Raw genomic sequence first — 20,088 nt, 5'->3', positions numbered from 1 at the left:
GATATTGAAACTTAAAATACTTATATAAAAAAAGAAACTTAAAATACCTATTACGATTTATATTTCTTCTTTGATGAAATATCCTTTTATATTCTTTTTAAAAATTTTTAAATTTTAATTCCAGTTAACATACAGTGTTACATTAGTTTCAGGTGTAAAATACAGTGGTTCAAAAATTCCACATATCACCCAGTGTTCATCAAACAAGTGCACTCCTTGATCCCCACCACCTGTCTAACCCATCCTCCCACTCACCTCCCCTGTGGCAACCATCAGTTTGTTCTCTATACTTAAGCATTTGAATCTTGGTCTCTCTCTCTCTCTTTTTCACCTTTGCTCTTTGTTTCCTTTTTTAAGGTTTGTATTTATTTCCAGTTAACATACATACTGTGTTTCTTAAATTCCAAATATGAATGAAATCATATGGTATTTGTCTTTCTCTGACTGAATTATTTTACTTAATATTATACTCCCTACCTCTATCCACATTGGTGCAAATGGCAAGATTTCATTCTTTTTTATGACTGAATAGTATTCCATTACACACACACACCCCACTTCTTCTTTATCCATTCACCTATCGATGGACACTTGGGTTCCTTCCATATCTGGGCTACTGTAAATAATTCTGCAATAAACACAAGGGTGCATGTATTCCTTTGAATTAGTGTTTTTGTATTCTTAGGGTAAATACCCAGTAGCCTGATTACTGGATCATAAGGTAGTTCTATTTTTAACTTTTTGAAGAACTTCCATCCATGTTTCCACAGTGGCCACATCAGTTTGCATTCCTACTAACAATGCAGAAGAGTTCCTTTGTCTCCATATCCTCACCAACACTTGTTTTTGCTATTTTTGATTTTAGCCGTTCTGACAGGGTTGAGGTGATATCACACTGTAGTTTTGATTTGCATATCCCTCATGATAAGCGATGATGTGCATCTTTTCATGTTTCTTTTGGCCATCTGTATGTTTTCTTTGGAAAAATGTCTGTTCATATCTTCTGCCCATTTTTTAGTTGGATTATTTGGTTTTTGGGTGCTGAGTTTTACGGGTGCTGAGTTTTACAAGTTCTTTATATATTTTGGATACTAACACTTTATCAGATATGCCATTTGCAAACATCTTCTCCCATTCCGTAGGTTGCCTTTAGTTTTGTTGGTTGTTTCCTTTGCTGTGCAGAAACTTTTTATTTTTGATGTAATCCAAAATAGTCTATTTTTGCTTTCATTTCTCTTGCCTCAGGAGACATCTAGAAAAATGTTACAGCCAAAGTCAGAGAAATTACTACCAATGCTCTCTTCTAGGATTTTTATGGTTTCAGGCCTCATATTTAGCTCTTTAATCCATTTTGAATTCATTTTTGTGTACAGTGTAAGAAAGTGGCCCAGTTTCATTCTTTTGCATGTTGCCGTCCAGCTTTCCCAGCACCATTTGTTAAAGAGACCATCTTTTTTCCCATTGGACATTCTCTCCTCCTTTGTTAAAGATTAACTGGCCATATAATTGTGGGCTTATTTCTAGGTTTTCTATTTTGTTCCACTGATCTATGTGTCTGTTTTAGCACCAGTATCCTACTGTTGTGATTACTATAGCTTTGTAGTACAACTTAAAGTCTGGAACTGTGATACCTCCAAGCTTTTGTTTTCTTTTTCAAGATTACTTTGGCTATTCAGGGTCTTTCGTGTTTCCATACAAATTTTAGGATTATCTTCTGTGAAAAATGCTGTTGGTATCTTGATAGGGACTGCACTGAATGTGGAGTTTGCTTTGGGTAGTATAGACATGTTAACAATATTTGTTCTTCCAGTCCATGAGCATAGAATGTCTTTGCATTTCTTTCTATCATCTTCAATTTCTTTCATCAGTGTTTTTAGTTCTTAGAATACAGGTCTTTCATCTCTTTGGTTAGGTTAATTCCTACGTATCTTATTATTTTTGGTACAATTGTAAATGAGACTGTTAATTTTTTCTGCTGCTTCATTATTGGTGTATAGAAATGCAACAGATTTCTATACATTGATTTTGTATCCTGTGACTTTATCAAATTTATCAGTTCTAGGAGTCTTTCAGTTTTTTTATATAGAATATTATGTCATCTGTGAATAGTGAAAGTTTTACTTCTTCCTTACCAATTTGGATGTCTTTTATTTCTTTTTGTTCTCTGATTGTTCTGGCTAGGACTTCCACTACTATGTTGAATAAAAGTGGTAAGAGTGGACATCCTTATCTTGTTCCTGATCTTAGAGGAAAATCTCTCAGTTTTTCCCATTTGCTGTGGATTTTTCATATATGGCCTTTACTATGTTGAGGTATGTTCACTCTAAACCCACTTTGTTGAAGGTTTTTATCATGAATGGGTGTTGTACTATGTCAAATGATTTTCCTGCATCTGTTGAAATGATCATATGGTTCTTATCCTTTCTCTTATTGATGTGATGTATCACGTTGATTGATTTGTGAATGCTGGGTCAGCCTTGTATCCCGAATAAATCCCATTCGGTTGTGGTTAATGATTTTTTAATGTATGGCTTCTGTTTGCTAGTATTTTGTTGAGGATTTCTGCATCTATGTTCATCAGAGATATTGGCCTGTAGTTCTTTTTGTGTGTGGCGTCTTTATCTGGTTTTGGTATCAGGGTAATGCTGGCCTCCTAGAATGAATTTGGAAGTTTTCCTTCCTTTTCTATTTTTTGGAATAGTTTGAGAAGAATAGGTATTAACTCTTCTTTAAATGTTTGGTAGAATTTGCCTGTGAAGCTATCTCGTACTAGACTTTTGGCTTTGCGAATTTTTGGATTACTGATTCAATCTGTTTGCTAGTTATCAATCTGTTCAAATTTTCTATTTCTTCCTGGTTCAGTTTTGGTAGGTTATATGTTGCTAGGAGTTTATCCATTTCTTCCAGGTTGTCCAATTTGTTAGCATATAGTTTTTCATAATATTCTCTCATTATTGTTTGTATTCTGTGGTATCAGTTGTTACCCCTCCTGTCTCATTCGTGATTCTGTTTTTTTCTTGGTAAGTCTGGCTAGAGGTTTATCAATTTTATTATTTTTTAAAGAACTAGCTCTTGGTTTCATCAATCTGTTCTAGTGTTTTGTTTTTATTTTTTAAAGTTTCTAAATCATTTATTTCTGATCTAATTTTTATTATTTCCTTCTTTCTGTTCATTTTGTCTGTTGTTCTTTTGTTCGCTCCTTTAGCTGTAATGTTCAGTTGTTTGAGATTTTTCTTACTTCTTCAGGTAGACCTGTATTGCTAAAACTTCCCTCTTAGAACCGCTTTTGCTTCAACCCCAAAGTTTTGTAGCATTGTGTTTTCTTGTTTTTTGTTTGTTTCCATGTACTTTTAAATTTCTTCTTTGATTTCTTGGTGGACTCATTCATTGTTTAGTAGCATGTTATTTAACCCCCATGCATGGGTGGCCTTTCCAAATTTTTTCTGTGGTTGATTTCTAGTTTCATAGTGTTGTGGTCAGAAAAGATGCATGGTAAGAATTCAATCTGTTTTGTTGAGGCTTGTTTTGTAGCCTAATATGTGATCTATCCTGGAGAATGTTGCATGTGCACTTGAAAAGAATGTGTATTCTGCTGTTTTAGGATGGAATGTTCTGAATGTATCTGTGAAATCCATCTGCTCCAGTGTGTCATTCAAAGCCATTGTTCCTTTGTTGATTTTCTGTTTAGATGATTTGTATTTTGATGTAAGGGGGTGTTAAAGTCCCCTACTTTTATTGTATTATCATCAATTAGTTCCTTTATGTTTGTTATTAAACATTTTATGTATTTGGGTGCTCCCATGTTGGGTGCATAAATATTGACAATTGTTATATGTTCTTGTTGGATTATCCCCTTTATTATCATATAGTGTCTTTCTTTGTCTCGTTACACTATTTGTTTTAACGTTTACTTTGTCCCAGTATAAGTATTGCTACACCAGCTTTCTTTTTTTGTTGTTGTTGTTTTTGTTTTAGTATCTTCAAAATGTAGTGTCAGGACCAAAAACACTTTATACCAAAGTGGAGAAATCTCATCTGTAGTGAATTATATCCCATGAATGATTTCAGAGATCTGATTTCTTATAAAATAAGAGAGGGAGAATTATCCATTAATGACCTCTGAGATATGTAATCTACAAAGCTTAGGTTATTGTTTTATAGCCAGCCATATTAGAAGCTAGAGTAAGGTCCAAGAGATGTGAACTCACGACCATCTTAGCAGATAATCCATCAATTAATTAATTAATTAATTAATTAATGTAAACAATGCCTGATTACTTGGGAGGTGTGAATTAACCCATTGGCAAACACTAACCATGATATGAGAGGTTTCTCATTCTCTACCCTAATGAGACATTTTAGAAAAGAACTACATTTGGGGCTTAAATTTGTCACTCCATAAAGGGAGACTCAGATGACAGGGAATAAAAATCAAGAATGGGCGGCTAACTCCTTCATTCTTAGGTTTATTCAGACATCATTTACTGGCTGCCTACCATGAAGCAGGTGTTGGGTATATAAAGATGAAAAGACATTCAAGTCTATTCTCTTCACCTTAACTTCCCCTGAATCTTGATCTTTAAAAATCTTTTTTTTTTTAACTTAGCAAGCTTATTTTTTTCATTTTTCTTATTTTATTATGTTAATCACCATACATTACATCATTAGTTTTTGATGAAGTGTTCCATGATTCATTGTTTGCATATAACACCCAGTGCTCCATGCAGAACGTGCCCTCTTTAATACCCATCACCAGGCTAACCCATCCTCTCCCCCCACCCAGAACCCTCAGTTTGTTTTTCAGAGTCCATAGTCTCTCATGGTTCGTCTCCCCATGGTTCGTCTCCCCCTCTGATTTCCCCCACTTCATTCTTCCCCTCCTGCTTCAGAGGTACATGTATGTGATTCAACAGTCTTGCACAATTCACAGCGCTCACCATAGCACAAACCCTCCCAAATGTCTATCACCCAGCCACCCCATCCCTCCCACCCCCCACCACTCCAGCAACCCTCAATTTGCTTTCCTTTGATATCCATTTGCATCATAGATGTTTCTTCATCCCCTCACTTTCAATCTGCAGGTCTTTAGGTGTAAAATGAGTCTCTTATAGGCAGCATATTGATGGGTCTTGCTTTTTTATCCATTCTGTCACAATGTCTTTTGATAGTGGGAGGGATGTTTGTTTTATAGCCAGTCCATTTACATTCAAAGTAATTATTTATAGATATGTATTTATTGCCATTCTATTACCTGTTCTGTTGTTGTTTCTGAAGATTTTCTATGATCCTTTGTCTTTCTCTCTTTCATGGTTTGCTGGTTTTCTTTAGCGATATATTTGGATTTCTTTCTCTTTATTCCTTGCACTTGTATTAGTGGTTTTTGATTTGTGCTTACCACTAGGCTTGTATATAACATCTTCCGCATATAGCAGTCTGTATTAAGATGAACCCATTCTTTACTCCTCTCCTTCTATTCTGAATGATAGCCTTGCTGGTTAGTTTTCTTGGCTGCACATTTTTCCCATGTAGCACTGTGAATATATCATGCCACTCCCTTCTGGTTTGGAAAGTTTCTGTTGAAAAATCCAATGATTAGCCTTAATCAGGGGGTTTTCCCTTGTATGTAATTGTCTTTTCTCTTGCTTCTTTAAATTTTTTTTAATCACTGTATTTGCCATTTTTATCACAATATGTCTTGGTGTGGGTCTGCTTTTGTTGATTTTGTTGGGGGTTCTCTGTGCCTCCTGGATCTGCATATCTGTTTCCTTCCCAGACAGGGAAATTTTTATCTATCATTACTTTGAATAAATTTTCTGACTCCTCTTTTCCCTCTTCTTCTGTGACTTCCATAATACTATTATTATGTTTGATGGAGTCACTAAGTTCCCTAACTCTATTCTCATTTTGCATAATTCTTTTTTCTCTTTTTTGTAGTAATAGCTTAATTACTTTCCATTACTCTGACCTCTAGGTCATTAATTTGTTCCTCTGCTTCTTCCATCCTGCTGTTCATTCCATCAAGTGTGTTTTTCATTTCATTTATTGAGGCCTTTATCTCTGCTATGTTATTTCTTATCTCTGTGTTAAGGGTCTCACTGATGCCTTCCACTCCTTTCCCAAGTCCAGTGAGTATCTTTATGATCATGACTTTAAATTCTCTATCAGCCATGTTACTGATATCTGTTTCACTTAGATCTCTGGCCATGGCCTTGCCCTATGCTTTCATTTGGGACAAATTCTTCTGTCTTCTCATTTTGTCTAAGTTTCTGAGCCTGTGTTAGGAAAGTCAGTTACATCTCCTGTTCTTGAGGGTAATGGCCTTATAAAGAAGAGGTCCTGTAGTGTCCTACTTGTAGTGTCCCCTATTTCCCAGGGTCTGGCACTTCTGGGAGTGTCTCCAATGTGTACTGCATGTGCTCTGCTGTTGTGTCCTGGCTGCTTTATCCTTCAGGCCAGTCATCGGCAGACGCTCTCTTTGCCTGTTCTGGAAAGTGTTTGGTCCCTGGCCTGAATGTGGTGCCTGTCAATTAGGTGTGCTCTTCGTCTGCATGTGAAATGAGACATACTGGCACTGCCACCAGAACCCAGGCTCCCCCAAACTCCTGCATCTGGAGATGAGGGTTGGCAGGATTTTGGCTGACCTTCTGCAGGTGGGGGCCTGCCATTCTGGGACCATGGCAAGCATGACTGGGAAGGGTGGTTCCACTGGAGTGGGAGGGGGGGACAGGGCTTGGGTAAGCAAGGTAGGTAGTGTCTGCCGCGCAGTGGTTCCCACATGTGGCCCTGTGCTTATGCCGAGGCCCAGGGGAGGGAAATGGCGCCTGCCAGTTCCTTTGTTTCTGGAGGGGTTTCCTAGTGAATGCTGCCTCGTTGGCACATATTCTGAGATGAGCAAATAACCTCTTCAGTGGGTGCCCCAGGTGCTCTTCAGATCACTGTTTCCACACTGTCAACAAGCTGTTTGCCCTGCCTTCTCTCCAAGAGCAATCCCAATGCCTCCAGGCTCTCCCTCAGCCAAGCCTGCTGACCTAGCTTTAGAACTCCAGGCTTTAAGCCCCACTGGTTGCCGGAACTTATGAAATTCAAAATTTAGCTTCTCTCGATTTCCAAGCCAATTGCTATGGGGATTTGTTTTTCCAGTGTGCTCCCCCCATGTGTTAGTCTGTCTCTTGCCCTTCTCTGTGACCATGGGGTCCCCCTACCCCAACCACAATGGCCATGATCCATTTCTTTCCCAAACTGTCTCTGTACTTCCTACCTTCTTTGATGTGGCCTCTTCTCTACCTTTAATTGTGGAGTTTGTTCTGCAAGTCTTTGGGTCAAGTTCTGGGTATTTAGCATGATTTGATACCTATCTAGTTGATAGGTATGGGATGAGGCAAGCCTAGGGTCCTGCTATTCTGCCCTCCATCTTCCCCTCCATTTTCTGCTCTTTTCAATTCTTACTTCATATTTTTGCACTGAAGACTTTTTCACACTGATTTGCAAATGCAACTTGTATATAAGAGATAGTAATCCTGTGTCATATGTTGTACAAATTCCCTAACATTTACCTTTTAATTTGATTTAATATCTTTTGAAATAAAGATTATTTCGATGCATTCTGGTCTTTCGACATTTCCTCTATGATTTTTTCCTCTTATTTCATACTTAGAAAGAAATTTTCCAATTACACATCAAGTATTACTTATTTTCATTCACTATAAAGTCTACAATCTTAACAAGTCTGTTTCTAATTCTGCTTACTGCAATGACCCATCTAACTGATGGCCTTGTAGCTTTATCAACATGAGCTGACCCCTAATTCAGTCCCGAAAATGGGCAACCACTTATTTTCTATGAACAAAGCAATGAAGAGTCAGCTGTGCAGGTGAGAAGGCACAGAGTAGTCTTTCTGAAAACAATAAGCTTGGTGCTGACAGAAGTACCAGAGCTGCTCTGGAAAGGAACAGGTCTTACAGAATTAAACACAAGTATGGCAGCATCTCCCTGTAACAGGTTTGATTCCTGGAAGGGCAGAGGGGAAAAAAAAAAAAAGCACATTTTTTTTCCTTGTCTACATTATGTGCTCTGAAGAGATGCTCTAGCACAATTTGTGTTCTAGTGTGGGCTATGGCTCCTGGAAAAGAAGTATGTGCATGCATGCATGCATGTGTGTGTAGTGGGGCAAGCAGAGGATGCTGCTAATCATATTATAGGTTTTTCCAGGCTCCAACTAAATACAGAAACCAGAACAGATATTCTCTTCTACCACAGCCTAAGCGATTGAGGGCCACTAACAAGCTAATATTAAATACAGAGTTAGGTTCTCAGGGAAAACTGAAGTATAGCCTCTAGAAGATTTTAAAATTAAGCAATGTCTAAGTGTGGCCTCTCACATTCACCAAGAATCTGAAGAACATATAACCCTTTAGAGACCCTAAAAAGCACCACTGATTTAAAGGCAGTGAATTTTTAAAATGGCACCTGGCCATAGCCCTTGGCATGGCAGATAGTGGTATACTAGTGATAATTAGGTGAGCCTTTCTTCACGTGACTGTATCTATACAATTCATTCTCTCCTAGGTTTGTTGTAGCATAATGCTCAAAGAGGTACATGAGCATTTAAGAAGTTTGGAACATGTGAACGTAACATTAAGTTACAAAATAGTACTTCATAAGATTAGATATATCTATGAAAATTCAAAATATGATTTTTCTAAATAACAGCTTTTTTCTCCCTTTCAATTTAGCCAGAAAATCTTTCCCGCAGCACAAGTGGTATATTAACATATGATATTTCAATAATAGGAGCTAATGACAAGATATTAGTTATAATGAACATGTTTAAGTTACAAATATTCCCAATATTAAACTATAAAAAAAATGTTTTTAAATGAAGAAATTCAGTTCCCTCCATGAGAACATAAGAGAACAGAAAAAAGGAAACAGAGGTAAAAATAACCCTCCCATGCCTTTTGATTCCAGTTCACTGCATCCAAACTCCAACTTGTCAAGTGTGCCTGGTGGGTAAATGTGGAGGTAAAGCAAATAAGAAAAGGAAGAAGAAGAGCAGAGAACCAGGCTGATAAGCAGTTCAGTAAGGTTTGTGGCTTTGCTAGAAAGATTAAGAGGAGGCATTTGAAAGATGTACTCAACTGTGATACCTAGAAGTACAGACAAAAGAGGAAGAAGAGACTGGAGTGGTGGTATAGGATTCCCTGCAGAGGTCTGGAGAACAGTAAGGAGCCACCGGTGAACTAGCTCAACACTCCCTACTATGCTGGGTTTAGTGTCCATGCATTGTGCTTTGAGATTTTATTGCTGCTAAGATGATAATGACAAGAGGGTCCAATATTTTTTTTAATGTATCTCTGATTGACTTATTTCGCTCAGCATAATACCCTCCAGTTCTATCCACGTCGTTGCAAATGGCAAGATTTCATTCCTTTTGATGGCTGCATAATATTCCATTGTGTATATATACCACATCTTAGTAAGTCAATCAGAGAAAGACATGTATCATATAACCTCACTGATATGAGGAATTCTTAATCTCAAGAAACAAACTAAGGGTTGCTGGAGTGGTGGGGGGTAGGAGGGCTGGGGTGGCTGGGTGATAGACATTGGGGAGGGTATGTGCTATGGTGAGCACTGTGAATTGTGCAAGACTGTTGAATCACAGACCTGTACCTCTGAAACAAATAATACATTATATGCTTAAAAAAAAAAAAAAAAGATAACAGGAAGGGAAGAATGAAGGGGGGAAATCGGAGGGGGAGATGAACCATGAAAGACTATGGACTCTTAGAAACAAACTGAGGGTTCTAGAGGGGAGGGGAGTGGGGGAATGGGTTAGCCTGGTGATGGGTATTAAAGAGGGCACGTTCTGCCTGGAGCATTGGGTGTTATACGCAAACAATGAATCATGGAACATTACATCAAAAACTAATGATGTAATGTATGGTGATTAACATAATAAAAAAATGAATGTATCTCATCACTGTACTGGAACTGTATTATGCCTTAGTAAAAGGACTACTCAATTTTATTAGTTATACTCAAAAATTACCAATGAGAATAAATATTTCAGAAAAAAGAAGAAATGGATTGCTTAAATGCATAGAGGTTAAAATATTTCTGTTGACTTGTTTTTTAAGAAAATTGATATAAAATAGAGATTTTTAAATGTGTAATTGTGTATCTGTTTTCCCCCTACTGCAAAGCAACACCTTAAAAGCAGATATTAGAAAAAACTATTCCATCAATTTAGTAGGTCCTGCCATTGAAAATATACCCAATAAGAAAAAAAAAAAAAAATCTTATCTCATTCTTTCTCATCATTGAAGGAAATAACTAACCTTTCCTTGGAAGTGTTAATATTAAGGGTCATAAGGCATGTGAAATGCTCAGCACAGTGTCTGTCCATTTTAAGTACTCAATCAACTCTTATTATCATTATTTTATTATAGAGTAGCAGATTCTGAGATACTACAACCTTTGGAAATTTGGACATCACATGCCTTAAAGCTAATGTCCTGTTCACATTTCAAGTGGAAAAGCTTACCTCTTGCAAATGAGATTCCTTTTTCTTTGCAGACAAATTTAAATGTTTATCAAGAATAGAATAGTACTTTTCACTCTCCTTGTCAAACTTCTTCTTTCCATCCTAGAAGGTGACAAAACAACAAAACATTCTAATTCGAGAATAAAACTGATTTTTTAACATTCCCATCAAACGTCCAATACAAAAATTTAATAAAGATTTAGTGAGCTCCAACTATGTACAAAACTTGACGGAGTAGGAAAAAGGATGTGAAACAAGTCATTTGAATATGTATTCAAATATGTGTTCAAATGTACTTAAATATTCTCAAAGAAGTTCGTGGAACTACAGTATGGAAGGAGGCAGGCTGGCTACAGTAGAATCCCTCTGAGAACTTTATAATTGACTCTCAACAGGAGATTCTGATCTAGTAAGTCTGAGATAGGACCAAGAGAAAATGTCTCATTTATGCTTTCTGGTGGTGTCGATGAGTTAATATATGACCAATTTAGAAAATTGCTCACACAGACTCTTTTCAAGAAATCATTATTACTGAGCTACAGAAAGGTACCTGATATTTCAAACACTTCATTCTTGATGGGGGAAAACAGACTTCTAAAAGGTGGTAGCATGAAATAATTAAATAAGATGTTTCAAAGTCAAACCAAAAAGATTAGCAACATCTTTATCATAATTCACCATAACTGTAATAGCTGACCTTTGCTCATTTCTAAAATTGTGTTGTTTTATAGGGAAAACTGTAACTAGGCTGGCCTTTTATGGAAGAGGAGGACAACTTTACCTTTTATCCTGTGGCACACTCTTATACAAATGCAAATGGAATAAAATCCTAAAGGGGATAAGACCCACCTGGGCATATAATCTTCTCCAACTATAAATATGTTATCCACCAGGTAAGGTTTTTGTTTTTTGTTTTTTGTTTTTTTGGGTTTTTTTAAGATTTATTTGTTTGAGAGAGAGAGAGAGAACACATGTGGGAGGGGCAGAGGGAGAGGGAGAGAGAATCTCAAGTAGACTCTGCACTGAGCACAGAGACCAACACAGGGCTTGATCTCATGACCCCTGAGATCATGACCTGAGCAAAAACCAAGAGTTGGATGCTCAACCGACGGTGCCACTCAGGCGCCCCCAAACCAGGTAAGTTTTTTTTCCCATTTATGAGTCCGTATGAAATAAATACTAGGCAATCAAACTCATAAATTTCATTGGCCAAAGAAGCACTCTTACTTGCTTTTATTTCATTGTTTCTGGATGTGCAATGCCTGGACCACTTTAATGAGAGTCAAGTATTTTAAGCCTATTCAAAAGGTAGATTCCTATTCCCCCCATCCAGAGATTCAGGAATTATTATTTTTAACAAACTCGATGATTATTATGCATAATGCTTTATTTCATTATTTGCTTAAGTATTTGAAAGAGTTTAATAAAAAATTAGAGATAGATATGTGCTCATTTAACAGCAGTACATACTAAAATTGGAACAATACAAAGAAGATTAGTATGGCTAATCATGAAGTGTGCCATACTTTGGGGGAGTCAGAGCTAACAGGCTTCCAGTTATGGACTAAATTAAATCACAGGGATGAAAGGTACAGCATCAGTATATAGTCAATGGTCCTATAACACTGCTGTATGGTGACAGATGGTGGCTACATTTGAGGTGAGCATAGCATAATGTATACAGTTGTCAAATCACTAGGTTGCACACCTGAAAGTAATGTGACATTGTGCTGTCCATCAATAGAAAAATTTTAAGAAAATAGATGGATAGGGCGCCTGGGTGGCTCAGTTGGTTAAGCAACTGACTTCAGCTCAGGTCATGATACTGGAGTCCCTGGATCGAGTCTTGCATCAGCAGGGAGCCTGCTTCTCCCTCTGACCCTCCCCCATCTCCTGCTCTCTCTCTCTCAAATAAGTAAATAAAATCTTTTAAAAAAATAGATGGATAATTTTATAGAGGGACAGGAGGAGAAGGGGAGGAAAGGAGAAAGGGAGAAGACAAGCAGGCCTCTGGCCTATCTTTCCCACTATCTGAGGTTGCCAGATTGAGATTAATAGATCCAAGTAATTCTATTTCGATCCACTGGCACCTCTGATGTTTTTAACCCACCATGATCTAGTTCCAAATATGGAACTTGAAAAAAGTTAACTGATAAAACTACATTGAATGGGAAGAGCAAGTAGGACTGTACTGCAAAAGTTTGTAAATTAAACTACTAGACCTATAAATGAGAAAAGCCAGAATCTCCAAAGGATTTTCATTACATAAGGAGAAAATGTGGTCCTACTAGGAGAAACACAATAAAAAAATAAAGAGTGGCGTTCACATTAAAAAAAAAAAAAAGTCTACTGAGAGACTCACATTACAAAATGTGGAGTAGTAGACCCAAAAGGAAGCACAGAAGTCCAAGGTTCAGGATGGGAGGACCTTGTCCTCTCTACCATTGTAACAAGATACCTGGGTGAACATTTCACCATTTGCTCAGTGGTGACAGTGTAGCAAAGAAATTTATGTATATACCCTATCCTCTATAAAACTGAGTATTTGAGAGAGTGATCAATAAATATTTAATGAAAAAGTGAAATACTTCCTCTGTAATAATCTGGGCACCATAGTCCCTCACAGATATTCCATTTGTTTAAAACAGAAAAACAATATCCATGATACCAGGGACAATTCCACACAAATAGCTTAACTCAATCCCATGTGCACAAATACTGGGGGGGGCAACCAGTCGCATTATAGTATAGTACACAAAACTCACTCACTTTCATCTTATGCTAGGGGACTTAAATTTCTTGCTATGCATAGAAGAAACTGGTTAAAGGCGCAAAGAACACAGCTGTGGTGACAACACTAATATCTCTGTTTTCGGGCAGTGTTTGATGGCATTTTTGGAAACATTAATTCAGTGCCAACATGTCAGCATTCCTGGCAATACAAAAAAATCATCCCCAGCTCACTTCCTGGACTCTTATTCAAACCCTGGTGCTTCACATCACCAGGCCAGCAAAAAAGATCTACTCAAAGATTCCAGTGATGTAGAAAACAAAAACACACTCAGATCTAGCATAAAATTAAAGAGCAGAGTAGGCCACATGAAGGACAACTATAATGTGGGGAAGCATGGTCTTGAAAACAAAGAGCATTTCTCCCTGAAATTCACATCTGTTCCAAAAGCTATGATATACTCTTCATGTAAGCCAAGTCTCATCTGGACTTACTAACTTAGCTCCATACAGCTACCTCTTATCTTTTGTGTTACATGTTCTGGGTATCAAGCTAAGAATCTGCTCTAAAACAAATGCTGCAAATGGAAGGGAAAAATAACCGATCAATCTTTACTAAATGCTGTACATGATTCCCGTCTTATTGTCACAGCATGACTCAAAAACAGGAGACTACATTATAGTGTTACATTTTCTGTAAATCCCGGTAAGGACATTTGAACTAGGTAATCATTTAAAATGAAGTCATATATATGTACATATGTATGTGTGATGTTTGTATGTATGTGAGTATATGTATTATAAAATTTTAAAGGAGATCATCCAAAATAACTAATTATTCCCCAAACCCAATTTTAGCTGGCAAAAGTGTAAGATAAGTTCTGGGACTGCAATCAATTCACTTTCTAAATGACACTACATTTGCTCTAAGCACAGAGGTCATGTTGTATCTTAGCTTCTAACATTAGCAACTGTGGGGCACCTGGGTGGCTCAGTCGTTAAGCATCTGCCTTCGACTCAGGTCATGATCCCAGGGTCCCGGGATCGAGCCCAGCATTGGGCTCCCTGCTCAGCGGGAAGCCTGCTTCTCCCTCTCCCACTCCCTCTGCTTGTGTTCCCTCTCTCGCTGTGTCTCTCTCTGTCAAATAAATAAATAAAATCTTTAAAAAAAAATAAAGATTAGCAACTGTGGTTGTGCCACACCCTCACTTTACCCAGTAAGGTAGTAAGGAATGGGAGGGAAACTCCAAGCGTCAATTTTACTCCAAATTTATATATAACAACAAAAAAAAAGTCAAATAATTATAAAAACTATAGGTCAACCATGCAGATAAAAAACATGAAATTATACATAATTGTTAAAAGAAGGCCAAACCAATCCCTTCCACTGACCACAAGAGGGTACCAAAGATGAAGAACAAACTGTACCACAACATTTAGAAAATCACAAATAGAAATTCTCAAAATGTTATCTAACTGCATTTTTTTCTGTAGAAGACCAGTGCAAAGTTTTGTTTAAACAATTGTAAGCAACCTTTATTCTAATGTTGCCATGGTATAAATTATTAAAAATAAAAAGTGAAATAACATTTTCTGTATTTCTTTTTTAAAAATGGAGCACATGGGGCACCTAGGTGTCTTAGGTAAGCATCCAACTCTTGATTTCAGCTCAGGTAATGATCTCAGGGTGTGAGATCAAGCCCTGCATCGGGCTCCACATTGGGCATGGAGATTGCTTAAGATTCTTTCTCTCTCCCTCTGCCTCTCCCCACCCTGCTCACCCTTTGTCTCTCAAAAAAAAAAAAGACCACGTATTTAGGATTTTAAGACTATTTCAAACGTTATCATTACCAACCAAGATACTGTGAAATTTCCCATACAACTACTTATGTCATGGTGTTAGTATATCCATTAACTAATAAGCAGTTTGTGTATATTTTGAAAAAAATCCTTCAAGTGAATGCATAGCAGTAGAAATAATAATAGAAAGAACGATAATTAAAATGAATAGCTAAAATTCTGATTCAAAAATACGTGGAATTCTTATAAACTGGCACTGTGCTAGGCATTGAGAGGATAAGTTATAGCCCTGACTACCAATCTTGGCTACACTTCTTGTTCCTCTGATGGTTGGATTTATTCGCTGATTAGAATGGCAGGCCAGGGTGAAATCAACCATCTCTTAAGTCCCAAAGTGCCAGACGCTAGGATATTCCAACCACATGCTGTGTGGGAGTTTCCTAAGGCCCAAGAGATTTCTGGTAACCAGAAACCCAGGTTATTAAGAATCTTAGTATAGCTTACACAGCAGTGTCCATCCTTAGGTGACTGTACCCAACCATTCCCAGTCTCCCTAACCATTGCCCACCAAGTCCTTCCTTCTCAATCTGCTGAAACATAGACATTCCATCGGTCTCCTTGATGGGTAGCTGTAACACTATAATTCACCGCATCTTCCACATTTCCAATTACCCCACCACTACCACTACCAGGTGAACAGACTCATAAGGACCAAGGGTTTCATATTTGCCTTTATGAAGAACTTCTACAGACTGGAATGATTAAAAAAAAAAAAAACAAATAGATATGAAGGATAGATATGAAGGTATAAGACACAGAAGAGGAAGGTCCAAAGGGTAACAAGCATATGAAGAGTTGTTAAAACTCATTAGTAATTAAGAAAAAAGCAAATTAAAATATTCAGATATCACATTATATCAGATATTGGCAAGTGTTAGAAGGTTGAATAATTCTACATGCTGAGTGCATGTGGACATACAGGAACCTTTATATATTACTGGTGGAATAGTATGGGGCTGCAGCCTTTCTAAAGAGAGATGTTGCACTACTGAGGGGCCCTAAGAACACAGAAAAGTCAGTAAGGAAACACAAATGAGGATATGCATCTGTGGGGACAGGAAGATAGCTAGGGTATTCATTAATGGACATAAAATGAACTTGATGCAGAACATGGAGCGCTAGGCAGAAGTTAGAAGGAAATATTAAACGTTGATGGGTCTTAAAACACAATTCTGAGTTAAAAAACCAAAACAGACAAGTAACACTAAATCATTTACATAAATTAAAGAGCCATGCATACAAAATGGTAACAATAATACAAAAACACACACACAAAAATATACACATTAAACTCGTAAGACTGGCTGTTGCGTAAGGAAGAAAATGAGAATGAGGTATGAGCAAAAGAATAAAACAAGAGAGGGCTGTGAACTAAAGGACAACAAATGGAAAAAGGAAATTAGGAAATTAACCAGGAAGCCCAACATCTGACTGAAAAATTACTGAAAAAGAAAGTGTCAGGAGAAAATTACCTAAAAAATAATATATTAAAATTGCTGGGCGCCTGGGTGGCTCAGTTGGTTAAGCGACTGCCTTCGGCTCAGGTCATGATCCTGGAGTCCCTGGATCGAGTCCCGCATCGGGCTCCCTGCTCGGCAGGGAGTCTGCTTCTCCCTCTGACCCTCCCCCCTCTCATGTGCTCTCTCTCATTCTCTCTCTCTCAAATAAATAAATAAAATCTTTAAAAAAAAAAAAAATAAAAAAAAAAATAAATAAATAAATAAAATTGCTAGAACTGGGCGCCTGGGTGGCTCAGTTGGTTAAGCGACTGCCTTCAGCTCAGGTCATGATCCTGGAGTCCCGGGATTGAGTCCCACATCGGGCTCCCTGCTCAGCAGGGAGTCTGCTTCTCCCTCTGACCCTCCCCCCTCTCATGCTCTCTCTATCTCATTCTTTCTCTCAAATAAATAAATAAAATCTTTAAAAAAAAAATTGCTAGAACTGAGAAAAAGTTTTCCATATTAAAATGTCACAGTAATGGAGCAAGATGGCAGAGAAGTAGGAGACCTAAATTCCCTCTGGTCCCAGGAATTCAGCTAAACAGGGATCAAACGATTCTGAACAACTACAAACTCAACAGAAGATCGAAGAAAAAAATAGCAGCAACTCTCTGAACAGAAAAGCAACCACTTTCGAGAACGTAGGAGCTGCAGAGAAGTGAATCCGAGGCGATATTCAGGGAGATAGACCTCGGGGGAGGGAGCCTCCATCAGCCACTACCGGCAAGTGATAGAGCAGCGGAGCACAAAATTGGAAATTTTAAAAGTCTGCTCAGCTGAGGGACATCGCTCCAGTGGCTGGGGTGGCGGGAAGGGGGTGGAACACTTGCTGGGACAGTGTGGTCTCAGGACCCTCAGGGTCACAGAAAGACCGGGGGTGCCTGAGTGTGGCAGAGCTCCCAGGTATCGGAGCAGAGAAGCCAGCTGCAGAGACAGAGCTGAGGAGTGGGCTCTCAGCTCCAGGTTGCCATAAACCGAGATCCGTGGCACAGTCGGGCCATTGCTCTTCCAGCAGGGACGCAACAAGCGGCAGATCTGGGGAGACTCCCCTTCCTCCCCTGGGAGCACACAGCAGGAATCTGCTGGGTTTGGAGACTCCAAACGGGGTCCTGTGCCAGAGACGGAAACGCTCGGTCACAGGTGGGATGAGCACGGAGCGAGGTCAGAGAACCTGGGAGACAGGAGTGATTTGACTGCTGTTCTCTGGGGGCTCACTGATGAGTGGGGTCGCAAGTTCTCGGCTCCTCCAGGACCAGAGATTGAGAGGCCACTATTTTCATTCTCGTCCTCCAGACCTGCACGGAAAGCTTTCAGGGAACAAAAGCTACCAAGAGCAAACGCGAGGGGCAATTCCGCCTCCGCAAAGACATTTGAGAACCACAGCAACAGGCCCCTCCCCCAGAAGAACAGCAAGAACAGCCAGCCAAGACCAAGTTTACTGATCAAAGAGAAAAGCAGAATGCCAGCACTAGGGGAATACAGCACATAGAATTCATGGCTTTTCCCCCATGATTCTTTAGTCTTTCAAAGTTAATTTTTTACATTTTCCTTATTTTTTTCTTTCTCTATTTCTTTTGAATTTTTCTTTTTCCCTTTTTCAACGAACATCTTATCAATCCCTTTTTTAAAAATCTTTTTTACTTTTCATTTTTAAGTCATATTCTATCTCTTCATTGTAGTTAACGTTATTTTTTGTGTATATATATATATATATACATATATATATATATATTTATTCTCTCTTTAAAATTTTGAGATACAGTTTCTTCTAACAGACCAAAATATACCCTAAATCTCTAGTGTATGGCTGTGTTCTAGTCTACTGCTGGATCACATTCTCTCCCCCCCTTTTTTTTTTTGTCTTTTTTTTATTCTTTTTTAATTTCCATTCTTCCTTTTTTCAACCACCTTCTTATCTTATCAATTCCTTTTATAAAATCTTTTATAATTTTCATCTTTACTATCATATTCCATCCCTTCATTATATTTGCCCTTATTTTTTGTACATATATAAGTTTTTCTTTCTTTAAAATTTTGGGAGGCACTATCTTCTAACAGACCAAAATACACCCAAAATCTAGTGTGTGGCACTGATCTATTCACCAGCATGATCATATTTGATTATATACTTTTTTTTCTTTCTTTGTTTCCCTTTCTTTTCCCCCTATTTTCGAGTCTCTTCTGATTTGTTTCATGTATATTTTTATGGGGTCATTGTTACCTGGTTAGCATTTTGTTCTCTCATTCATCTATTCTCCTCTGGACAAAATGACAAGACAGAAAAACTCTCCTCAAAAAAAAAGAACAATAGGCAGTACCGACTGCCAGGGACCTAATCAATACGGACATTAGTAAGATGTCAGAACTAGAGTTCAGAGTGATGATTATAAAGCTGCTAGCTGGGCTTGAAAAAAGCAGGGAAGATACTAGAGAATCCCTGTCTGGAAAAATAAAAGAACTAAAATATAACCAAGTCAAAATAAAAAAAGACTATTAATGAGGTGCAATAAAAAATGGAGGCTATACTGCTAGGATAAATGAGAACAAAGAGAGAATTAGTGATATATAAGACCAAATGATGGAAAATAAAGAAGCTGAGAAAAAGAGAGATAAACAACTACTGGATCACAAGGGCAGAATTCGAGAGATAAGTGATACCATGAGACGAAACAATATTAGAATAATTGGGATCCCAGAAGAAGAAGAGAGAGAGGGGCAGAAGGTATATTGGAGCAAATTATAGCAGAGAACTTCCCTAATGTGGGGAAGGAAACAGGCATCAGAATCCAGGAGGCACAGAGAACCCCACTCAAAATCAATAAAAATAGGTCGACACCCTGACATCTAATAGTAAAACTTACGAGTCTCAGAGACAAAGAGAAAATCCTGAAGGCAGCTCGAGAGAAGAGATCTGTAACCTACAATGGTAGAAACATTAGATTGGCAACAGACCTATCCACAGAGACCTGGCAGGCCAGAAAGGACTGGCAGGATATCTTCAGAGCACTAAACGAGAAAAATATGCAGCCAAGAATACTATATCCAGCTAGAGCTGTCATCGAAAATAGAAGGAAAGATAAAAAGATTCCAGGAAAAAAAAAAAAAAAAACTAAAGGAATTTGCAAACACAAAACCAGCCCTACAAGAAATACTGAAAGGGGTCCTCTAAGCAAAGAGAGAGCCCAAAATTAACATAGACCAGAAAGGAATAGAGACAATATACAGTAACAGTCACCTAAAGGCAATACAGTGGCACTAAATTCGTATCTTTCAATAGTTACCCTGAATGTAAATGGGCTAAATGCCCCAATCAAAAGACACAGGCTATCAGATTGGATAAAAAAACAAGACCCATCGATATGCTGTCTGCAGGAGACTCATTTTAGACCCCAAGACACCTCCACATTGAAAGTGAGGGGGTGGAAAACCATTTACCATGCTAATGGACACCAA

The 20,088-nt window shown here is 38.1% G+C and overlaps 1 protein-coding gene across 1 annotated transcript in view; it reads right to left on the bottom strand.

The window, feature by feature from the left end:
- ARHGAP42 (Rho GTPase activating protein 42) overlaps nt 1-20,088 on the bottom strand; it is a 277,264-nt gene that overhangs the window by 72,081 nt on the left and 185,095 nt on the right. The window contains 1 exon segment of the mRNA XM_021679062.2: nt 10,547-10,648. Coding sequence (XP_021534737.1) covers nt 10,547-10,648 — 102 coding nt within the window.

This window comes from Neomonachus schauinslandi, chromosome 11 (assembly GCF_002201575.2).
Source record: "Neomonachus schauinslandi chromosome 11, ASM220157v2, whole genome shotgun sequence".
In the NCBI taxonomy this organism is placed as follows: domain Eukaryota; kingdom Metazoa; phylum Chordata; class Mammalia; order Carnivora; family Phocidae; genus Neomonachus; species Neomonachus schauinslandi.
Note: the sequence above shows the minus strand (reverse complement) of the source record. Positions and strands in the feature narration are given on the sequence as shown.